This window comes from Python bivittatus, unplaced genomic scaffold, assembly GCF_059951505.1.
Source record: "Python bivittatus isolate LINGU-HERP-01145 unplaced genomic scaffold, Pbiv_v1 ctg000320_np1212, whole genome shotgun sequence".
Classification (NCBI taxonomy): domain Eukaryota; kingdom Metazoa; phylum Chordata; class Lepidosauria; order Squamata; family Pythonidae; genus Python; species Python bivittatus.
This window is the reverse complement of record NW_028277052.1, coordinates 10,196,379-10,216,230: the sequence shown is the minus strand read 5'-3', so window position 1 is coordinate 10,216,230 and position 19,852 is coordinate 10,196,379. Positions and strand designations below refer to the sequence as shown.

Sequence of the window (19,852 nt, the reverse complement as noted above, 5' to 3'; positions counted from 1 at the left end):
AGCCGTGAGTCTAGGAGGACCCCAAGATTACGCACTGGGTCTGTCTGGAGTAGTGCCACCCCATCGAGCACCAAAGATGACAAAGTCCCGGATACAGAGGAGCCATTAACCCACAGCCACTCCGTCTTACCAGGGTTCAGCCGAAGCCTGTTGCTCCCCATCCAGACCCTTACAGCCTCCAGACACCGAGAAAGGGCAGTCACGGCATCACTCATTTCACCTGGGATGGAGATGTATAATTGTGTATCATCAGCAAACTGATGATACCTCATCCCATGGTGATGGATGATCTCACCCAGCGGTTTCATGTAGATGTTGAAAAGGAGCCGAGAGAGAACCGAACCCTGTGGCACCCCACAAAGGAGGGGCCGAGGATGGGACCTCTCGCCCCCTATCAACACCGATTGGGATTGGCCCTGAAGAAAGGAGGTGAACCAGCACAAGACTGTGCCGCCCACCCCCAACTCCCTGAGCCGTCCCATGTACCTGTACCGTCCCTGAACCTGTACCATGGTTTACTCAATTAAACTCATTTTATGGATTCACACAATATTCCAAACTGTGAATTAACCACTCAGAATGGAGTCACAACACACAATTCCCCATCGTGTGAATAGTTCATTTCTGGACTATTCACACAAATAGTGTGTTACGTAAATTCAGCCGTGATCATCCTGTGGCTTCATGACTTAATAAATATGTGACACTGGATCTATAAATTCTTTGTCAGATATTGGTAACATGGGCATGGGGAGTCTATAGCTCTTAGGTCTTACAGAGCTAAAGGTGAAGGAATGTTAATCAGTAACATCTGGAGAACCACAGGGTCCTCATTCATGTTATAGCCACTATTCTGAATGAACTTTATCTTAACAACATAGTTTGTGTTTGATCTCTTGTTTCTTTTTTTTGAAATTGAGTAAATGTGCAGAGACCTGTTATGGTTTGGAGCTTCTGTGCGCAAAGTAGACAACGTAGTTTCAAAGGTGTGGTTGAATGTATGTCCCAACACCTTCTTTTATCTTTGTTGCCCTTTAATGACAGAACAGGGGCATAGAGAAACCACCCCCTCAAATTAGAGGATTTTTTCATAGTTGTTGCCTCATTGCCTACTAAATGACATTTAAAAATGTGAGCGTTCTGGTTTTCTTGCTTTGCTTTCAAATTGTTTGAAGGTGAAATGGACATTCTGCCTCTAGCTGAAGAAGGTAAAATGTCAGGTCAGGTAGAATGAGTGGTGATCATGTTTCCCACAGTTACTTTGTCAAGACCCTTTGACCCCACATAACTCTTTAGGTCTGTCTATAAAAGTAAACAAGTAAATTAAAGGTACCTTTAGAAATATTCCTTCCACAGGCAACCAGAATGAATTCCAAAACAAACTGTGAGGCTAACGCGGCACCAGAACTCCCAGTAAGTTGTTTCATTTTTTGTTTTGATGATCAAATTGAAAACTGTATTTGGCAGATGCAAGTTATAAATAATACAATAGTGCAAATTAAAGTGCTATTGCTAAAATCACTCTTTGCAGTCTTGAGCAGTTGTCCCACCACTATTACCTGCTGTTTTTTTTTTTAAGTCATACAGTTGCTAATTAAGCGAATGGGCTTCTCTGTTCTAACTGAGTTGCTTACTTTGCATTAATTTATTCATAAATTTTTGGTGGGGTGGTGGGAAGGAGAGAGGTAAGAAAGAGCTGCTGACTATCATTACTGAAAAATTATATTCCTTAGTCTCATCCATCTATCCAAAACAGTTGGGTGGAGAATAAGCAGTCAAAGCAAATGAACCTTCCAATGAATATATTCATAACTCTTAGGTCCTTGTCTTTCTGATGGGCACATGAAAAGGAAGATAGTACCAAGGACTCCACAGTTTAACCCTGAGCTACGTATATTCTATTCTATTGAAAAGGAAGATAATTTGTTCATCCCTTGGGCTTCCTACCTGGTCATTATTTTAAGGGATTATTCCTTATTTTCTGTTAACAGGTAATACTATGCATTAAGAAAAGATTTTCCCACCTTGCTCAGGTTATTATGGGCTTCAATTTTTATTTAAAAAGTTGGGTGAGCATAAGTCGGTGCCCTCTTTTGCTTCCTGTGTAAATGGCCACCTAAGAGGAAGAACATGGGTGAAATTTGGGAGTGGGCAGAATAACACTCTTCTGACCTTCCGTTTACCAGCTAAGTTGCTGACTCTTTCCCCAGGCATACAGGTTTATCCCCAGGATTCCAAAAGACAGGAAGCAAGTGATCCTCATCTCCTCAGTGCTGGTGCTTCTGACGGCAGTGGTTATTGCAGCAATTCTCATTGGAATTTATATTACTCAGGAACACACTGAAAAGGTGAGTGGGACCCGTAAACACTCAGCCCTTTAGTTATACTGTAGTACTGTAGTTCTTGTAAAGGAGTACCCATAAAGCATTAATCTGCTGCCCTCCAAATTCTGACAAGGGAATCTGAGAGTAGCATTCTCGTCACATCTGGATGACGCTAAGTAGGGTAAAACTGGAATAGATAGTTAGTAGAGGACACTGGTAAAAACTCCCAGTGTACCCACCGACCTATATGCACTCCAGTAGGAGTCTCACCTAGTGCCATGGCATTTTTCTGTTTTTGAATAACTCTCACTCAATTTGATGGAAGCACCCAAACTGCTTTTTGTTCCACTCCCCTCCAAGATAAAGATGATGTTGGTAAAATTCTCATCCGTGGGGTGCAGAGCTCTTGCACTGACTTTGATCACGAGGTGACCCAAGTATACGTAAACATGTCTACGTATACTAGAGGGCTGTTCCAGATGGAGAGGCAGGGTTTTTCAGGGTGACTGCTGCACAAGAGGAAAATTTCAATAGGGAAAAAAAAGTAGTAACACAAAAAAGTTGTAGGTGTTCTGTCACCTACAACAATAAAGGAAGAACTGAAATACCACCAGGAGATATTTGAATCAAAAGTTTCAAGCATCCTGAGAATAAGGCAATGTTTCTCAACCTTGGCAATTTTAAGATGCGTGGACTTCAACTCCCAGAATTCCCCAGCCAGCATGCTAGCTGGGGAATTCTGGGAGCTGACGTCCATACATCTTAAAGTTACTATGGTTGAGAAATGCTGGAATAAAGTATCAAAAATTGAAGCAGCTTTTGTGGGGAAAGAAACTTTTGAGAAATGGCACAATATTAGAACATGGTAAAAATCTGAAGACTTTTTCACAAGCATCTTGGACAGTTGGAAGACATATTTTAGTCATTAGCCTTTCCCCTCTATCCAGAGCTACAATGCATGACAGTGTGAGATTCCTCCTATACTTTACCATGATATCTTCTTATCATAGTTCTCCTACTTCTTAATTCTGGCTTGCTTTTAAAGAACCAATTTACAGTGACTGTTCAAATGAGCCCTTCGAGATGAATTATGCAAACAACCAAGAATACACAAGATAGGCTTCCTAGTTGTGTCTTATCTCCTGTGCAGATAATCAGAACCATCAGCAATGGAAAGGATGGTGAGGCGGTGGAGCGGACTGTGATGGTGAACAACCAGGAAAGTGTGGCTGCATTTTTGATCAAGACCAATAAGACTGCAGCAACTGTTGTCTATGACTATAAACATGTAAGAAATATTCCAAACCAACTGCCATATCCCCCATGAAGTTTTATTTTTCCATTGAGGAATTTAATGGCTTTTCCCAGCTTGCCTCTAACCATGGCACAAACTTGCCCTGGCAATATCATTTTTCTGCCATGCCTCCATGTTGGCTTCATCCTGGTGTTAAAAGAGTGTTTCCCCCTTATTCTGATATTGTTCAAGGGCAGCTATAGGATACATACATTCTCTTAGGCTTTGTAAAGATGCATAAATTTAGTTAGGTTTAGAGAGAAATAGGTTAACTGGCAGTCAGTGGGAACAACAATAAATGCAAAATAGAAAGTGGCAAGATGGGCAGCAAATGTCATGCCAGCATAGTTTTCTGCCAGCTTAAAGATGTGTGGAAAGGACTTCAACTCAGCAATGGGGGAGGGGGGACCCACTTTTTGTCTCAAGAGCAATGGCACCATCAGGGAAGCATTTGGGGACAGATCTTCAAGGTGTCCTTCTACTGAATAAACTAGAAGGGTCTCTAGATATAGCAGAGTAAGCTTACTACAATTTGAAGGAAATCAACTAACATATGTTACTATCTGAAAAGGAAGACCTTCTTAAGACCAGAGGCTAATTTCCTTACTGCAGTACTGCCTAATGGGAAATTTACTCTGGACATCGTAAGTCATCTGTTCTCGCCTGATGTCCTTTTGATGTATTGGGTTCATATCCTAGAATTTTCAGCCAGCTATCTGTGTAACTTCACTGATGTACATTAAGATGTTGAGTTTGCTGGGTATTCAGAACCAGCTTTGAATATATACTTGGAGCACAAGGGGGTGCAATACACTCTGAATAGAATTTCAGAGTTGAGGGACCACTTCTACAAATTGAGTCCAACGTCCTCATCAGTGCAGGAATCCAAATTAAAATATCACTGGCAGATGGCTGTCTAGCCTTTGCTTGAAAATATTCAGGGAAAGAGAGTCCACCAGCTCTTGGGGTAGTCAGTTCCATTGTCTAACTCCTGTTCTGTATGTTTTTCTAGCATTTAGAGTCTCAGAATCCCTTAATGCATCCTGTGGGTTTTGCTTCTTTTTTGCTCCTAGCATCTGATTGGCTTCCGAACTCAGGATCAAAAACAATGCTCAGTGGTGGCAATGGATTTGGTTGATGTTCCCAGTTTAAATGAAATCACCCAGGGAATTGAACATTTTGATGAAGAGGTGAGAAAGAAGTGATGGGGAGAATGACTTCTTGCACTGTTTGTCAGATAATGCAACGTAGAAGGGATAACCGAATACAGGATTTTAACAATAGACATCTGGGATTACTATGCACAAGAAGAAGATATGCTTATTCCCATCATATAAATGATCCTGGGCAAGTCACTATAGTAGGAATTGGTTTAATTACATTCACACATAACATAAAGGCCACTTCCCAGTTGTAGCAGGATGCTGGCATGGTGGGAAGATTCTCAAATGCAGAACTGCTAGTATGTCAGCATTCAGGTCACAGGGGTTTAAAAGGCAAGGAGATCCTTGCCATGGCAACTGGGAAGCTTTGCAAACTTTTCAATATATCCATTTCTATTTGTTACTATTAACTTTTTCTTACATAGCATCCCCTCAAACAGAGATAGATAGACGATAGATAGATAGATAGATAGATAGATAGATAGATAGATAGATAGATAGATAGATAAAACAATTACCAAATGTTCAAAATACAGTACATCATTAGAACTATCTGGGGTATGTATGTGTGGTGGTAGCAATTTTCTTTTTGTGAAGAAATAGACCAAATGTTCAAAATACATGTTTAGAACTGTCTGGGGTATGTACATGTGGTGGTGGTGGTGATTCTAGTGATTGCTGGAAAAAGAAGGGATGCACCCAGTGGAAACCCAAAAGGTTCTGGGCAGTTGGGGAGGACAGCAAACAAGCATCGATTTGGCTGATAGTTCCGTGTGTTCACCTACTAATTGGCTGACTGTTCTCTGCAAGATCTAGATTCTCATACGTGTGGATGTGGCTGAGCTCACAAGGTCATGATATCCAAATAGATCTTTTAATAGATTTATTAAAGGCTGGTAGGACAACCTGCCCCATATAAACAGCCAGCAAATTCCACTCCTCTATGCACTGATATTACCTAGCCCGGTAATGAAATCTCTGCAGGAAGAGAAGTGAGCTGAGAGAACATCAAGAACCCAACAATTCAGTCCTGAGCTAGTGATTAAGGCACCAGGCTAGAAAGCAGGAGACTTGAGTTCTAGTCCTACCTTAGGCATGAAAGCCAGCTGGGTGACTTTGGGCCAATCCCTCTCTCTCAGCCCAACTCACCTCACAGGGTTGTTGTTGTGGGGAAAATAGGAGGATGAAGGAGGACTAGGTTTGTTCACCGTCTTGAGTTATTTATAAAAAAATAGTAAAGGCGGTATTAAAAAATCTAAAAAAAAAGCATGGTCCAGTTTTGGGTAAGTTTTACACTGGGTTGAGAAATATTGGGAGATTTCGCCAATATTTTTGGAGAAAATATAACAATATGAGCTATCATAGCAACTATTTTTAAATTTTTCATCCATGGCCTTTGCAAAAAGAGTCTTCCAAGTCAAGGAACTGGATCATGAAAAACAAGCAAATTTCTATGCCATTGACAGTAAGTTCCAATGCATTCTACCAATTTGTTTCTAAGCCATTTCACCTTGTTTTATAAAGGTCTCAGGAGGCAACAGCATGGTCTACAGCTTCAAGAAGGGAAAACTAGCTGACCACACAACTCTTGGAATAACTATAAATATCCTTTGTAGTGATGTTCCTATCTACTGGGCTGAGGTAAAACTTCACTGCCTTTGAATGCTGTACTTGCTGGAAACAGCCATCTAGTAGTGCATAGATTTTATAATAGATGGGATGAAACAAGACCTCTGTACTGTGGATAAAAGGGGAGAGACGCTTCGATGCTTTATAATCCAAGATAATCTCTTCCCTACTTGCCTGAAGAATTGAGGAACAAGAAAGCCACATTGTGAAGTTAGACTAGGATTTCTCAGTTTGGAACCTTCCAGATCATAGCGTATATGCAGTTGTCCTTCAACCAACCAAGTCAGATGAAAGTTGTCGTGGCAACCAATATCCTTCATGCCATACCTGTGCAAGGAGTACCTCATTCATCACATCAGCATTAGATAGCATTAGTGTCCTGTTCAGTCCTTCTACGGGAAAATAAACCTATCTTAATCTTATGAGGGAAAGGATGCATATCTCAGTTTTCAGCAGAGCTGACTATTATAAGAAGCCACCAAAAAAAAAAAAAAAAGTTACTTGCTAGGCTTCAGCTGAGGAACTTTGCAAGTAAGATTTTTGTCTATTCTTCCGTCTGGATTTTTATTAGAACCGTGACCTGGACTATATTTCTTGTAAGGATATTGGGCTCAGGAGATACCTAGTTTATGTTTCTCTGACTTTGGGCCTTTATATCGGCATGTTGTTGACTTAATTCTTGGGATTTAGGAGTTGATGTTGGTGAGTAGAGTAAGGGGATGGGGCCTTGGAGATGCTTTTAATTCTTTCAATGCTATATCGTCATTAGGTTGAACTTCCCCCTTCTGGCGTTCTGATAAAGTCTATCAGCAGACTCTGACTCTCCTGCTTGATTCTTCCCTTCATGTAGAATCGTCTTTCTTCCATGGACTCATCCAGTTCAGGGGTGGTTTTAGTTACGGAAAGGTTGTTGGGGCAAGAAACACAATCTTAGAGAAAGGCACTTCTTTGCTCCAATAATTATTTTCTTCTTTTGCAGAAGAAGCAGAAGGAAGAACGGCTAAGCTGCTTGATTTTGATTTTGAAGATCTGCCTGACAGTGCTTTAAATGCCCTCATACTTCCATGTGTCTGTACCTTGGTTGTTCCCTATACATAAAAGTCCACAATTCTTGGTATCTTAGTACATTCCAAACATTGGTGATACTGCCAGAAGAACAGGGGCATCCTTGTCATTCAGTGATCCCTCTCTAGTGACATTAGCAATAATCTGGTGAATTTCATTCCTAAAGATGGCAAATAAAAGACAATCTTGAGATCCACATGAGTGCTTCCTCTAGTTTATCCGCTTGTAGAGTGAACTGGACAATCTCAGGGTTGGATAGCATGTGGCATGGCTACTTGTAGGGGATGATGGGACTTCCAGCCCAGCGTCTGGAGGAGCACACATCATCTTGCCAAATGTGCTGGATGCCAATTCTATCCCCTTCAACTAGCAGGGTAACGAAAGTCAAGTGCATCTGAAGGATGCTAAGTAAGAGAAGCAGCATCAGCAATCCTTGTGCCGACTATCAACATCATAAACCCCACATATAAGTTCATCACACTAAAACCTAAATAAGCCATAATGCTGGGAGTCAAAAGTAACACTATGCTGCAAACCATGGTCTACAACAGTTTTTCTCAACCTCAGCAACTTTGAGATGGGCGGACTTCAATTCCCAGAATTCCCCAGCCAGCATGTGGCTGGGGAATTCTGGGAATTGAAGTCCACACCCCTTAAGGTCACTGAAGTTGAGATACTCTGATCTACAAACACAAAGGCTGGCTTATCTCATATGCATAATAGAAGATAACATCGTTATAATGCCAAACCCAACCATGGTACAGCTTAGCAGAAGGTAGGCTGCTTGGGCCCATCCCTGGGCAACGTTTCTGATTTTCCTGTTTACTGTTTAAGGCAGTGTTGTCCAAACTTGGCCACTTTAAGATGAGTGGACTTCAACTCCCAGAATTCTGCATGGCTGGCTGGGGATTTCTGGGAATTGAAGTCCCAGAATTAAGTGGCCAAGTTTGGACAACACTGGTTTAAGGGGAGAGGAGGAAAAAAAAACGGAACCCGGAACCACCAACTCCATCACTTTCCCCTCTCTACCTTTCTATCTCTCCGAGCTCGCCTGAACTTCCGTTTGCTATCAACGGGAGCGAGGAAAGAAAATAGGGAAAGGGGGGGGGAGGAGGCGAGAGGCGCTCTAGGAACCGGCCTCGTTGCTCAGGCGGAGGGTGATGCCGTTCCTTCCAGCGGCGACGGCGGTTCTCCTTCCCCGCCGTGAGGTAAGCGGACTTCGCGCCGCCCGCGGTAGGGCTGGGTAGACGAGGAGGCTCCGTTCACGAGGCCTGGACCCTTGGCCGGGCTGGGGGTGGCGAGCGCAGGCTGCAGGAGGGCTGGGGCTGCGTCGCGAACCCCCTCGCCTGGCGGGCGCTCCGGCTGCGGCTGAACGGCAAGAGGCCGCCCTCGCCCCACCGCCTGCTTGGAGGGGGAGCTGCTCCCGCGTCTGCCCCAGGGCAGCTGTGGGGGGAAGGCACGAAAAAGCCCCCCTCATTTACTTCCCCTTTTCCCCCCTCTTCATTTCCCCGGGCAGTGCTTGTAAAGGGGCTCCCATTGGCACCCCGGCACTGGCAACGGCTTGGGGTTGGGCGAGGGTGGTGGCTGTTGGGTTTCGTGGGCGGGTCTCTCCCCCCCCGCCCCGCCCCGCCCCGCAAACCAGCCTACCGTTATTTCGCGGCCACGAAAAGATGCCCTCGCCGAGTCCCAAATGACAGGTTGGCTTGCAGCCTCCTTGCGAAGGGGCGACGCTTATTGGGGGGTTTTATGCGAAGGAGCTGAGGAATCCTTGCACGGATGCCGACTGATCTTCCCTTAGTAGCTGATCCCGAAGCTTAAGCAGCCACTCCATCAATTAAACTGTTTATTTTATTTGTTTGTTTGTTTTGAATGTATTAGCTGCCTGACTCCGATGATAAACGTTTTAAATGAATAAATAATAATAATTGTTGCTATTATCAGCATCCTTCCCTCCAGGAACTCAAGGCTTGGTGGCTAGTATTTCTTTAGAGGAGGCTTTGAGTCGGTGTTGGCTCCTGGTGACCGCCTGGACAAGCCCCTGCAGTTTTCTTAAGAGCTTCATAGCAATTTTTAATATTTTAAAACTTTATATATTCACTTATTCCTAATTAACTAATGATGTAATGAAAAACTATAGTATCTGTGACATTTTTTAGTTCCTTGTTCTCTTCATTTGTTCTTTCTTTCTTTCTTTCTTTCTTTCTTTCTTTCTTTCTTTCTTTCTTTCTTTCTTTCTTTCTTTCTTTCTTTCTTTCTTTCTTTTGATACCATTTCTTTAAAGTGTCTAATAAAAAAGGAGAGAGGGAGAAAAGGGAAACTGGTTAAGCTTGTACAGTTTACCAAGCTATAAACCATGGCTTTCAAGGTCCCAGAACAACAAGATTTCCACATCACTCTAAACCAAAATGGTAAAAACTGAAACCTTCCGCTGGACTGAATCCGAATTGAGAGTCAAAAACTCTCAAATTTAGCTAACAAAACCACTTTATGGTTTAGCACAATCTATGAATCAGGTGTAGTGAGATTGATCTGTTAGCAGTGGGACATGTTGGCTGTTTTCTTGGGGAATAAGGGAGAACAAATCACTTGCCTGACAACTCTGGCTCAAAAGAGTCACAGGAAAAAAATGGCAGATTAGGGATCTAAGCCATCTCCAAGACAATGTTTTGATTATTGGTTCTGAAAATCCAGAAGACATAGTTTATTTGGAACAAAAGAGCTGCAGTATTAACACATGGATTGTGGGAGCATGTCAGTTTGTCTGTGTGGGTGGATGGGTGGTCCTTGCTTTTTTGAAGTAGGCGATTTTCTGAACTGAAAGATGGTTTCTTTTCTAATCAGGAAGTATGGTGATGTTATAATGGTAGAATATTTGTCAGAATTACGCAGGGTTGAAATCAGATAGTTCCTGCATCTCAAAAAATTCTTCCTCTTCCTGCTTTTCATCTCAGCAGATAATGTTTGGCAACTATCCTACTTCCTAAAAGAGTGGGGGTGGGATATATTGTTGATTCAGTGTGGCAATTCAGATTATAAGGCGTGAACTGGAAAATAAGAGTTCAGGGTTCATCTTGGTTGTAAATACCGTGGATTTAAATCCTTTCACATGGGAATAGATCCTCCTGCATTCAAGAGTGACTCCTTTTGGGGTTGATCTGTATGTGAGTGCAGAGTGGGTGATTAAGACTTGCTGTTATCAGCCTTACAGCCAGTCTCTGTAACTTAAGGACAGTAAAATTGATTTATACTTGGTATTTGTGTTTGCCCAACACACTAAGCTGAGAGGCTTGGCTGATGAGCCACACTTTTTTTTACACCTCCCATTGCTCATTGCTCTTTTACTGTACAGCTTGCCATATTATGCGATTTGGGATTGGCCAGCATTTTGATTTTCTGGGTACAAGTCCTGATTTCTGGAAATTCTGCATTATGAGCTGCAAATCATGGTTAAAGAGCACCGTACAATGGAGAGTAAACTGTGCGTGCTTGTTTACTTGGCTTTTTCATTTAGCCTGCCATCTGAACACCGCATAGTAGCCTTCCCCATTTTGTGTCTCTCTGTGTATGTGTGCCTTCAAATTATTCTTGACTCCTGGCAATTGGCTAGACAGTCCGTGCAGATTTCTTGGCAAGATTTTCAGAACTGGTTTGCCCTTGTCTTCTTCCTTTATACCAAACTGGGTCTCCTTCCCCAATTAGTGTTCTGTAAATGTTTCGGCCAAGGACTCCCAGATTTCCCAGCAAGCGTGGGATCCATGGGAATACTTGGAGTTTTCCTCCTAGCAAGATAAAGGAATATATAGAATGCAATATTTGACTTGTTTTTGTTTTTCAAACAAGGCAGCAGAAAGAAGGAGGGGGAAAAGAATGTTGCCCAAGTTGCTGATGAAGCCCTAAACTCTGAAGAGCAAGTTAAATTTCATCTAATAAAAGTCACTGACCTTTTTCTCAATCATATGCAGTCTTATGGTCAGAAGACCTCTCCAAGAGATGTGTAATGTCCAAAGAATAAGGATAAAACTCTTATCACTGGGATTCCTAAACTAATCCAGTTTTTATTCTAGATTTTTGGGGGGTGGTTGTTGAGTGGCTGCTGAATTAAAAGACAACTGCATCTTGCCTTCAGTGATTTTTACACAGATAAATTTATTTTTCCCACTTTTTTTTTTTATTACCCAATCTCCCTTTTAATTTGGTCTTTTTACCCCTTCTTAGCAGCCTCATTAAGGGACTGAACTAGGGATCAGTCTGTTCTGTAGCAGTTAGATTGGAGAATTGACTGGGCTATCTCAGAATGAAAGAGTGAGATCCTGAAGGGGTAGAATGGAATTTTAGATAGGGTGGGGGGAAGCTGTAGGAGAAAAATGTCCCTGTAGGTAGATGGACACAGTGGACCCGGGTCTATTGCTACTGTTATTGTCATGTGTCATTATTATATTTGTAGGGAGTATTTTATACTGTGGCAACATTTACCTGATCATGGCTCACCTAGAAAGCAAAGTTAAGCTTAGTATATGAATGGGGGGCTACCTGAGAATTCTAGTTAGCTGTTAATTAGACTGGGCTGTCAAAAGAACATCTCAGAAGACAATGGCAAACCACAGTTATATTGTAGCCAAGAAAACAACATGGATGTGTCTGTGTGAGTCATCAGGAATTGAGTTGAACTGGAAGGCATCTTTATTTTAAACAAGTGCTAACAATTTACAATTGCTGTACCAACACATTCATTGAATGTGCGGACCAGAAATATTCCCTATTCTATGCAGATATTCAACCTGCTGTTTGTGGTTCTGATTTAGGTCACTTAACCTAGCTTGAATTAAAGCAGGGAATTAGGATTTAAGGGAGTGCATTCAAGAAAAAAAATGAAGGAAAGAAGAGATGTGTAGTATTTCATCACAATCTTTCAAGCTAGCCTTCTTCAACCTGGTACCTTCTAAGCATACTGGACCACAACTTCCAGAATTCCCTGCCAGTATGGTCAAAGCCATCTGGATGGCATCAAATTCGGGAACGATGTTCTCCAATCTATTTGATGAAATGATGTTTCCATAATTGAGTCTTCATTTCAGGAAAAGTTTGATATTTGGAACTCTAATGAAACACTTCAGATAGTATAGCATCTTAAATTATAAGAAGAATAGGCCACAAATTCTCAGGCAAAAGATAAGATCCTTTTTTGGCCTGGGGTTTGACAGTAGCTAATCCCCACGCATTGTTAGTCTCTCAGATGTGCCATGGAGTCTTCCTCGAATTTAAATTGGGTATAAAGCCAGCATCCTCTAGACATCTTCACCTACATTGCTCTTGGTCATGCAAGCAGCAGCTGGCTAGCACTGAGGCCTAAACTATAGTGAGCCTGTCCCTAATTTAAAGAAATCCTTTGGTCAGACTTCAAATTTGATGCTTCCTTTTCTTGAGATACTTCTTGGAATAACATGAGCAAGGTAGTGCTGCTTTGACCCTTGATCGGCAGGTGAGGTCATAAGAGATAATGGGTTTATATTTGAGTTCACAACATAACCTTGGCAATTCTGGTCAGTGACCATAATGGAAAATATTCAACATTACCTTGGCAAGCTTAATGGATTTTCTCTTGCTTGGAGAACGTAGCTTCCTGACAGCTTTCTTTCATCCTAGCAACTGGATGGCTTCTAATGCCAATCTCAAGCTGGACAAAGGAATTCTGCTGGAGGATGGGATGCCAGCTGCAAAGAAGCCTAGGTAAATAGGATACTTCCAAATGAATCTCTGTATCTCCTGAATTTGGGAGTGAAAAGTAAGATTTGGCCCATTCTCTGGTCTGCTTGGGGAGTCATTCTTCAAAGAGTAGTTTTCCAAACTGAAATTCTGCCCCTAAAATCCACATTCTAGCAGGCTGTTCTACTGTTTCCATTTCCATCTCACACATGGAAATACTTTCTATAGGTCAGCTTCCATTATTTTTCCTCTGCTCTTGGTCCAGTATAGCCGCCTTGCAAATACAGCCATCAAAGTTATTAGTCTGTAGAGTTTTATCACTGCTATCCTCAATAGGACTGCAAGCATTCTGGCTGTTCCAAGTCATCAGTCCACATGGGACTTCATGGGACTCTTAGGAAGATAAAGGGGAAGAGGGAGGACCATGTATCTGGGATCCTAGGAGAAAAGGCAAGAGAGAAATCATTAATTATGCTAACTTCTTCCCTTCTGTCCTCTCCCTGCCCCCTTTGGTTGTAGGAAACTGTTGCCAAGTCTAAAATGCAAAAAGCCCCAGGATCTCGTCCTGGTGATTGGAACAGGCATAAGTGCAGCAGTCGCTCCTCAAGTGCCAGCCTTGAAGTCTTGGAAGGGCTTAATCCAGGCCCTGCTGGATGCTGCAATTGACTTCGACCTTCTGGAGGAGGAGGAGAGGAGAAGATTTCAGAAGTGTCTCGAGGACAATAAAAACCTCATCCATGTTGCTCATGACCTGATCCAGAAACTGTCTCCTGTGAGTTCAGGCACCCAGAAGGGAATGTTTTGCAGGCTTGAAATTAAAAAAAAAAAAATGCTTAAAATGGGTGAGGTAAAGATGGTCCACCAGGGATGGATGGATGGCCCTGCAAAATTTCAGCTGCCGAGTTGAATGCCATTGGCAGCAATGCTTTTGTTGAAACCAAGAGCACAGTTGACCCACTTAGCTTCCAGTCAGTTAATTGTCCTGTTTTAAATTCCATCCTCAAAAAAAGCTGAGCATTATATGATTGTGCCTCATCCAGCAGTGTCTCTGCTACACATTCCTCTGCCCATGGTCTTTGACTATTACTGTTAAAAAAAATGTGCATCCATGGGTGCAAAGAAGACCCCATCCTTTACTTCTAAAAGAGCCAAAGTTGGGTAGAGAGAAGGAATTGTACATCCAAACTAATTTGAGGATGGGAACCTATGTCAGTTTAAGGTATGGAGTCCAGTGATACATGTCACCTATTTCCAACCTGATGCCCTTCTGGTGTGCTATCAATTCCAGTAACCACATTAGCTTGGGATGATGAGAACTGAAATTCAGCACATCTGGGAGGCTACACGCTGGCACAGGTGGCATGAGATTCTGATCTTGGTGTGTCTGTTTCCTTGGCAGCGCACAAGCAATGTCCGTTCTTCATTTTTCAAAGACTGTTTGTATGAGGTCTTTGATGACCTGGAGTCCAAGATGGAAGACACTGGGAAGCAACTCTTGAGATCAGTGCTTCACCTGATGGAGGATGGTGCCCTTGTTCTGACCACAAACTTTGATAACCTACTGGAAATTTATGCAGCTGATCAAGGGAAGGAGCTTGAATCTCTTGACCTCACTGATGAGAAAAAGGTAATGGTGTCCCCTTTTCCTGTTCTAAGAGAAGAATCACATCTTATTGAGCAGTCTCCCATGAAAAAGCTTTAAAAGCTCCTGAAGCATTGCTTCTCTGTTGTCTTCTATGCCTTTAAATTGCAGGAGAAAAGTTACCTTCTTCTAGAACTTTTGCTACAACTTTAACAAATTCACGGGTCATTTAGATCTGTCTGCACAAGAGTGTCTAGAAAAAGCAAATAACGAAACTTCCTAAATGATTCTTTCCACAGTTTAGCTTCCAAAAGTCAAAATGCCGTCATGTTATTTTTTTTAATAAATTGACCTGATGCCTAATTTACTTGGAAAGCACATAAACAGTGGAAGAGGGATTTCTTTATGTCTAGTTTGATTCTCTGTGCTTGAGCTTCTGTATGCATTCCTGAACTTTGCCATTTGTGTGGCATTTTTGAATAATAAAATTATACATGTGACATTCCTGATTGGAGCAGGAAAGTTAAAAGAAGAGCATTACCAAAAGGAAATAGAGGGAACTGTATGACATACAAGTGTTGTAATATCTGAAATATGTATGAAAATCTTTTCTGTGTGCCATCCTTGGTTAAAAAAACAAAAAAAACTTTGTTAGAGTAGTCAAGGTATGGCAAAAGAAAAACTGCTAAAAAAAAAAAAGATGTTAAGCCATGTCTTCAATGATGTTTTAATGAATAAGCCAAAAGTGGTAGGATTTGAACATTGCAGTAAACCAAAAGCAAACAAACAATGTTGTGGCTTAGCATGATACATGTACACTGCCAAAATACATACTGCTTGCTTTGGTTCTCTCCCCAAAAGTGAAATTTTGAATGGTAGCCTTGCCTAGAATATCTATAAACTACTGTTATGCATTTGTATATTTGAAGTTGTACATTTTGAAAACCAAAATGTTGTGTATTTGTATCAATAGTAGATCTTCTGTACCACATAATAAGCAATCAAAATATAAATGGCCCTAAAATTACACATTTTATGTTCTCCTTTCTACTTCTGAAATGTTGGAAATAAAGTTTTGAGCAAGGAACAAGACATTAAGGGGAAATAACCAGTCAAATGAACAAATAGTGATTGGGAAGTTGATATGATTCTAGAATGGAGGTGTTGTCTTCTTTGTGTTGTTTAACTGCAATTTTCAGCCTAGATTGCTTACGTTGAATAGGTCCTTGAGTGGGCGCAGGAGAAGAGGAAGCTGAGTGTCCTTCATATTCATGGAGTCTACACCAATCCCAGTGGAATAGTGCTTCATCCAGCTGGTTATCAGAATGTCCTACGCAATGTAGAAGTTATGGTGAGATTTGCAGTCCCTGCTAGCTGTTGCTGACTTTGGAATGAAGAATGTTCTCATGTGGGAGGGCTGCTAGATGTTTTTGATTCTTGAGTTTATAAGCATTTAGAAATAGCCATGGTGTTGGAGGTGCACATTTGAAATTGGAACAATACAGGGAGGAGGAAGACAATATATAGATCCCTAAGGGGTCCATCTAATCCCCAGTTCTGTCCACCTTCAGCCAGCCATACTAGGCCAGAAAAGTTTTCCCCACATACGCAATACATAGTTCCTATCCAATATCAGCCTGCAGAGAATCTTTCAACATCCTGAATCCTGACTTTTTTTTTTTTAAAAACACTCTGCCCATTGAACTCTTCAGACAGGCTGGAAAAAGTGGAGAAAACGAATCAAGATTTGGCCAAACAAGTCACAGTTGCTTTGCTGATCTGCAGGGTTGATTCTGACTTGTGCAGGCATCATGAATGGTTAAAACAAATGTGGCTTCACTTTCTTTGCAGACCTTCAGTCCCTATTTGTCTCTGATCTGGTCTCCTCCAAAACAGGCACAGGATGAGATTAAAAAAATGCGTCCAGCTTTTAGGAGGGAGTGGAAACTAGTCCTTAGAATCTTCTCTCAGTAGCTTTCCAGGAGGGTTTTTCCATGGTGAACTACCTCTCCCATATTGAAGGATAATATGGCTTGCATGGGTATCTGCACAGCCTTCCAGCAGATGGCCATGTTTTCACTGCAATGATCTGATCTGGCTTTTTATTTTTATAATCCTAAAATTTTCCCTTTCTTATGAAAATAGAGACACTGTCTGTCTGTCTGTTTGCTTTGTCCTTTAAAGCGGGAGATCCAGAAGTTGTACGAAGCCAAATCTTTCCTGTTCCTAGGCTGTGGTTGGACTGTGGATGACACAACCTTCCAAGCCCTCTTCTTAGAAGCTGTGAAACACAAATCAGATCTAGAGCATTTTATGCTTGTACGTCGTGGGGATGTGGATGAATTTAAGAAACTCCGGGAGAACATGCTTGACAAAGGGATTAAAGTCATCTCCTATGGGGAGGAATACGCAGACTTGCCTGAATATTTTGAGAGGCTGGCAAATGAGATCTCCATCCGGGGTCAAGTGGGTAAGAAAAACAATACGTTTTCTAGCTGATGAGTTTAATGGCATGTAAAAACAATTCTCATCCCCAAGTCAAGGAGGATGTGGCCTTGGGTGTGCCCCCCACTCAGAGTTGCCTTTGAGTTCTCATTTTTAATGTGACAGATGGGGAGAATAATTCACGCAGTGCAATAGTAACTGTGATCTAAACAACATTTAAATGTAAGTTACAATTACAATTAATGTAAACTGGATATATAGTTTATCTGATTTAGTTTGTACTGGACCTGCCTGCTTTTTAGAAGTCTGGACTCTGAGGTTTTCCAAGTGGAGAGTTAGTTTAGGGGCTAAGATACTTCTGGATTTCTTTCATACGTTCTTTCACCTCCCTCTCTGTTCAGGCAACTGTTTTTTTTTGTTGTTTTTTTTTCCTCCCAGGTCCACTTCAGGAGGGACAACTGAATGGCAGAGTTACCGTGCGTATTGAAAGCAAAGGTACAGAACTTACTTAATATTCAAAATTCCTTGCAGTCAGCTTTGAGAAGATGAATCTTGCTAACCAGCAGCTACCACTCCCACTAAAATTGTCTTTTTGTGTGTGGTAGAAGCTTAGGACTAAACATAGCAGAAGGTTCCTTGCAGGGAATGGAAGACGCCTTAGGAAGAATGGCAGTACGTGCTTCCTTGCTTCAAAACTCCCAATAAGCCAGATTAAGGTGGTTTTTGTGATGATTCTGTGTTGGCAGAGGCATGAAGAAAAACAGTCCTAGTGGTCCTTACCGCTACAGAAGAACTAATTTGAAAACTTCTTTTATTTCTTAGGGAGGAATACTTTTTAAAAAGGGAACTTCCATGTTTCACAAGACACCTTAGCCTGAGTAAGAACTCTCTGAACTATAGAAGAAACCTGATTTGGTCAGGTGAAACAAATTGTGTGTGCTTCCTTGTGAGGAGTAACTAGGGTAATATCCAGGTGTTTGTCCATTCAGTTGCCAGGGGTTGGACTCAACTGGATGGGACCCACAGGGCACATGGATACTGTTCCTGATTAATTCTGCGTTCCTGCAGAAAACGCTCCTGATCACTTAATAGACCCCTTGTGCTTAGGAACAGGAAGCACATTCAACAACATATGTTCCCAGTTCTGTTTGTTGCAAGATCCCCTTGTCAAAAACTGCCTAGCCTGTTTCAGCATCAAGGATCCATGGGTGAGAAGTATCATTTCTGCTAAGAGAAGTAATGTGATGCATAGAAGATCTGCCTTTCATTTGTAGACTGTGATCCTCTCACCCATCACACTTACAAGGCAGAATTTCTCAAAGCTGTCGTAAGTTATCACTCCATAAACTTGATGTTGTATGAGGATGGATCTCATTGTTGCGAGAGTTGGTGATTTGCCATATGGTTGGTAAACTTGAACACGTGCCTTTTCAGTCTTCTGGAAGCTAGCTTGTTAATCATTTTGGCCATTTGTGTGGTTACCAGCCCTTCATGGTTCTCCACATTCTTATAACATCTCCCTTCAGTAAGGACAGACAATATCTGAAGATACTGACTACTCAGGGAGTAACTGAGAGCGCTTGGCATATTGCTAGAGCAACAGTGACATGCTGACTGGAGGAATTCTGGGAGTTGAGGTCCACACATCTTAATGTTGCTGAGGTTGAGAAACACTGCCGTAGATTAAGGCATTATGCTGGGAACTCCTTCTAAGACATGAGATTTTCCCAGGGATGTGTGATGAAGATATGTTGATCAATGTGATCTCATTTTTCATTTAGGTTTTGTAACAGTAAGGAAATCTAGCTTCTCCTTAAAACTGAGAATTTATTACTACTATTTTGATATTCTGTAAAGGTTTAGACTGAACCACATGAGCATTTTAAAAAAAAAAAAGTCAAGCTCTAATTTTCTAAATCTTTCTTTTATACATTGTATAAATCTGAAGCTGGGATTTTTAAAAGTTCATTTGTCTGATTTACATGGGCTTTTCATAAATTATGGCTGCTAATGATGATGATGGCCTGCATAATATGCACACTTTTGGTTAACTAACCCATGGTTTACATAACTACCCAATTTTCTGGGTTTGCACAATACAGTGCACTAAAATATAGTTGGCTAATTTGTGCTTCAGCTGTTTGCTGCGGTTAAGAATGCTGGTCTGAAGCTAGCTTGGCTGGACACATTAACCATATTTTGTCTGCTTTCATATATTACTAAATTGTGACCTTTTAAGCTATTGTTTGCTGAATAAACAAATGTCATGGTTTGTATGTGATACTAAGCCAGAAATAAACCACATGAAGGCTTGATGCTTGTGTGTTCATCTGGTCTTTAATAGTCTAAGTGGCATAACAGACTCTGGATCAGCAAAAGTCTTCTGATTTTTGTTTCAGCCTGTCCAGTGAGGAGGTGGCTGGGCAGGGAACGTATTCCTTATTCCTGCTTGTTCAGATGAGATTAAACTATGGGATTAAAGTAATGTGGGAATGTATCCAGTCGCAACAGCTTCTGTGAATCCTGCTGCTGTAAGGCTGGAGGTCCTCCTAAAATGATCCTGCAGTTGGGACTAGCAGGAGCAGAGGAACTGAAAGTGAGCAAGCTGTGTACTCAGAAAACCTGTCCGTCAGTCATGCTGGATCTT

At 41.6% G+C, this 19,852-nt stretch overlaps 2 protein-coding genes across 3 annotated transcripts; both read left to right on the top strand.

Annotated features, from left to right (window-relative positions):
* Positions 1-1,365: 1,365 nt before the first annotated feature.
* On the top strand, positions 1,366-7,458 carry LOC112543179 (surfactant protein C-like). Its single transcript, XM_025177412.1, has 6 exons — positions 1,366-1,413; positions 2,211-2,348; positions 3,475-3,612; positions 4,692-4,808; positions 6,306-6,422; positions 7,390-7,458. Exons 1-6 carry the CDS (start codon positions 1,366-1,368, stop codon positions 7,456-7,458), a joined length of 627 nt encoding a protein of 208 aa, XP_025033180.1.
* A 1,091-nt stretch (positions 7,459-8,549) lies between these two features.
* On the top strand, positions 8,550-19,106 carry SIRAL1 (SIR2 antiphage like 1). 2 transcript variants are annotated; one of them, XM_088139058.1, is made up of 8 exons: positions 8,550-8,683; positions 13,119-13,202; positions 13,698-13,950; positions 14,578-14,805; positions 15,983-16,111; positions 16,945-17,230; positions 17,644-17,700; positions 18,028-19,106. In XM_088139058.1, the coding sequence occupies exons 2-8, from the start codon at positions 13,126-13,128 to the stop codon at positions 18,042-18,044; spliced, it is 1,047 nt and encodes a 348-aa protein (XP_087995184.1). In that variant the 5' UTR covers positions 8,550-8,683; positions 13,119-13,125; the 3' UTR covers positions 18,045-19,106. The 2 variants fall into 2 exon arrangements, with proteins under 2 accessions (XP_087995184.1, XP_087995183.1); XM_088139057.1 differs by having other exon boundaries at positions 17,644-19,106.
* The last annotated feature ends 746 nt before the right edge of the window (positions 19,107-19,852 follow it).

What these genes read in the sequence shown, in the direction of transcription:
- LOC112543179 (XM_025177412.1), top strand. Translation starts at nt 1,366, where the DNA reads ATGAATTCCAAAACAAACTGTGAGGCTAACGCGGCACCAGAACTCCCA. An exon ending in ACGCGGCACCAGAACTCCCA is followed by an intron (nt 1,414 to 2,210) that starts GTAAGTTGTTTC and finishes CTCTTTCCCCAG; the next exon opens with GCATACAGGTTTATCCCCAG. An exon ending in TTCCTATCTACTGGGCTGAG is followed by an intron (nt 6,423 to 7,389) that starts GTAAAACTTCAC and finishes CTTCTTTTGCAG; the next exon opens with AAGAAGCAGAAGGAAGAACG.
- SIRAL1 (XM_088139058.1), top strand. Translation starts at nt 13,126, where the DNA reads ATGGCTTCTAATGCCAATCTCAAGCTGGACAAAGGAATTCTGCTGGAG. An exon ending in CCAGCTGCAAAGAAGCCTAG is followed by an intron (nt 13,203 to 13,697) that starts GTAAATAGGATA and finishes CTTTGGTTGTAG; the next exon opens with GAAACTGTTGCCAAGTCTAA. An exon ending in TGATCCAGAAACTGTCTCCT is followed by an intron (nt 13,951 to 14,577) that starts GTGAGTTCAGGC and finishes TTTCCTTGGCAG; the next exon opens with CGCACAAGCAATGTCCGTTC.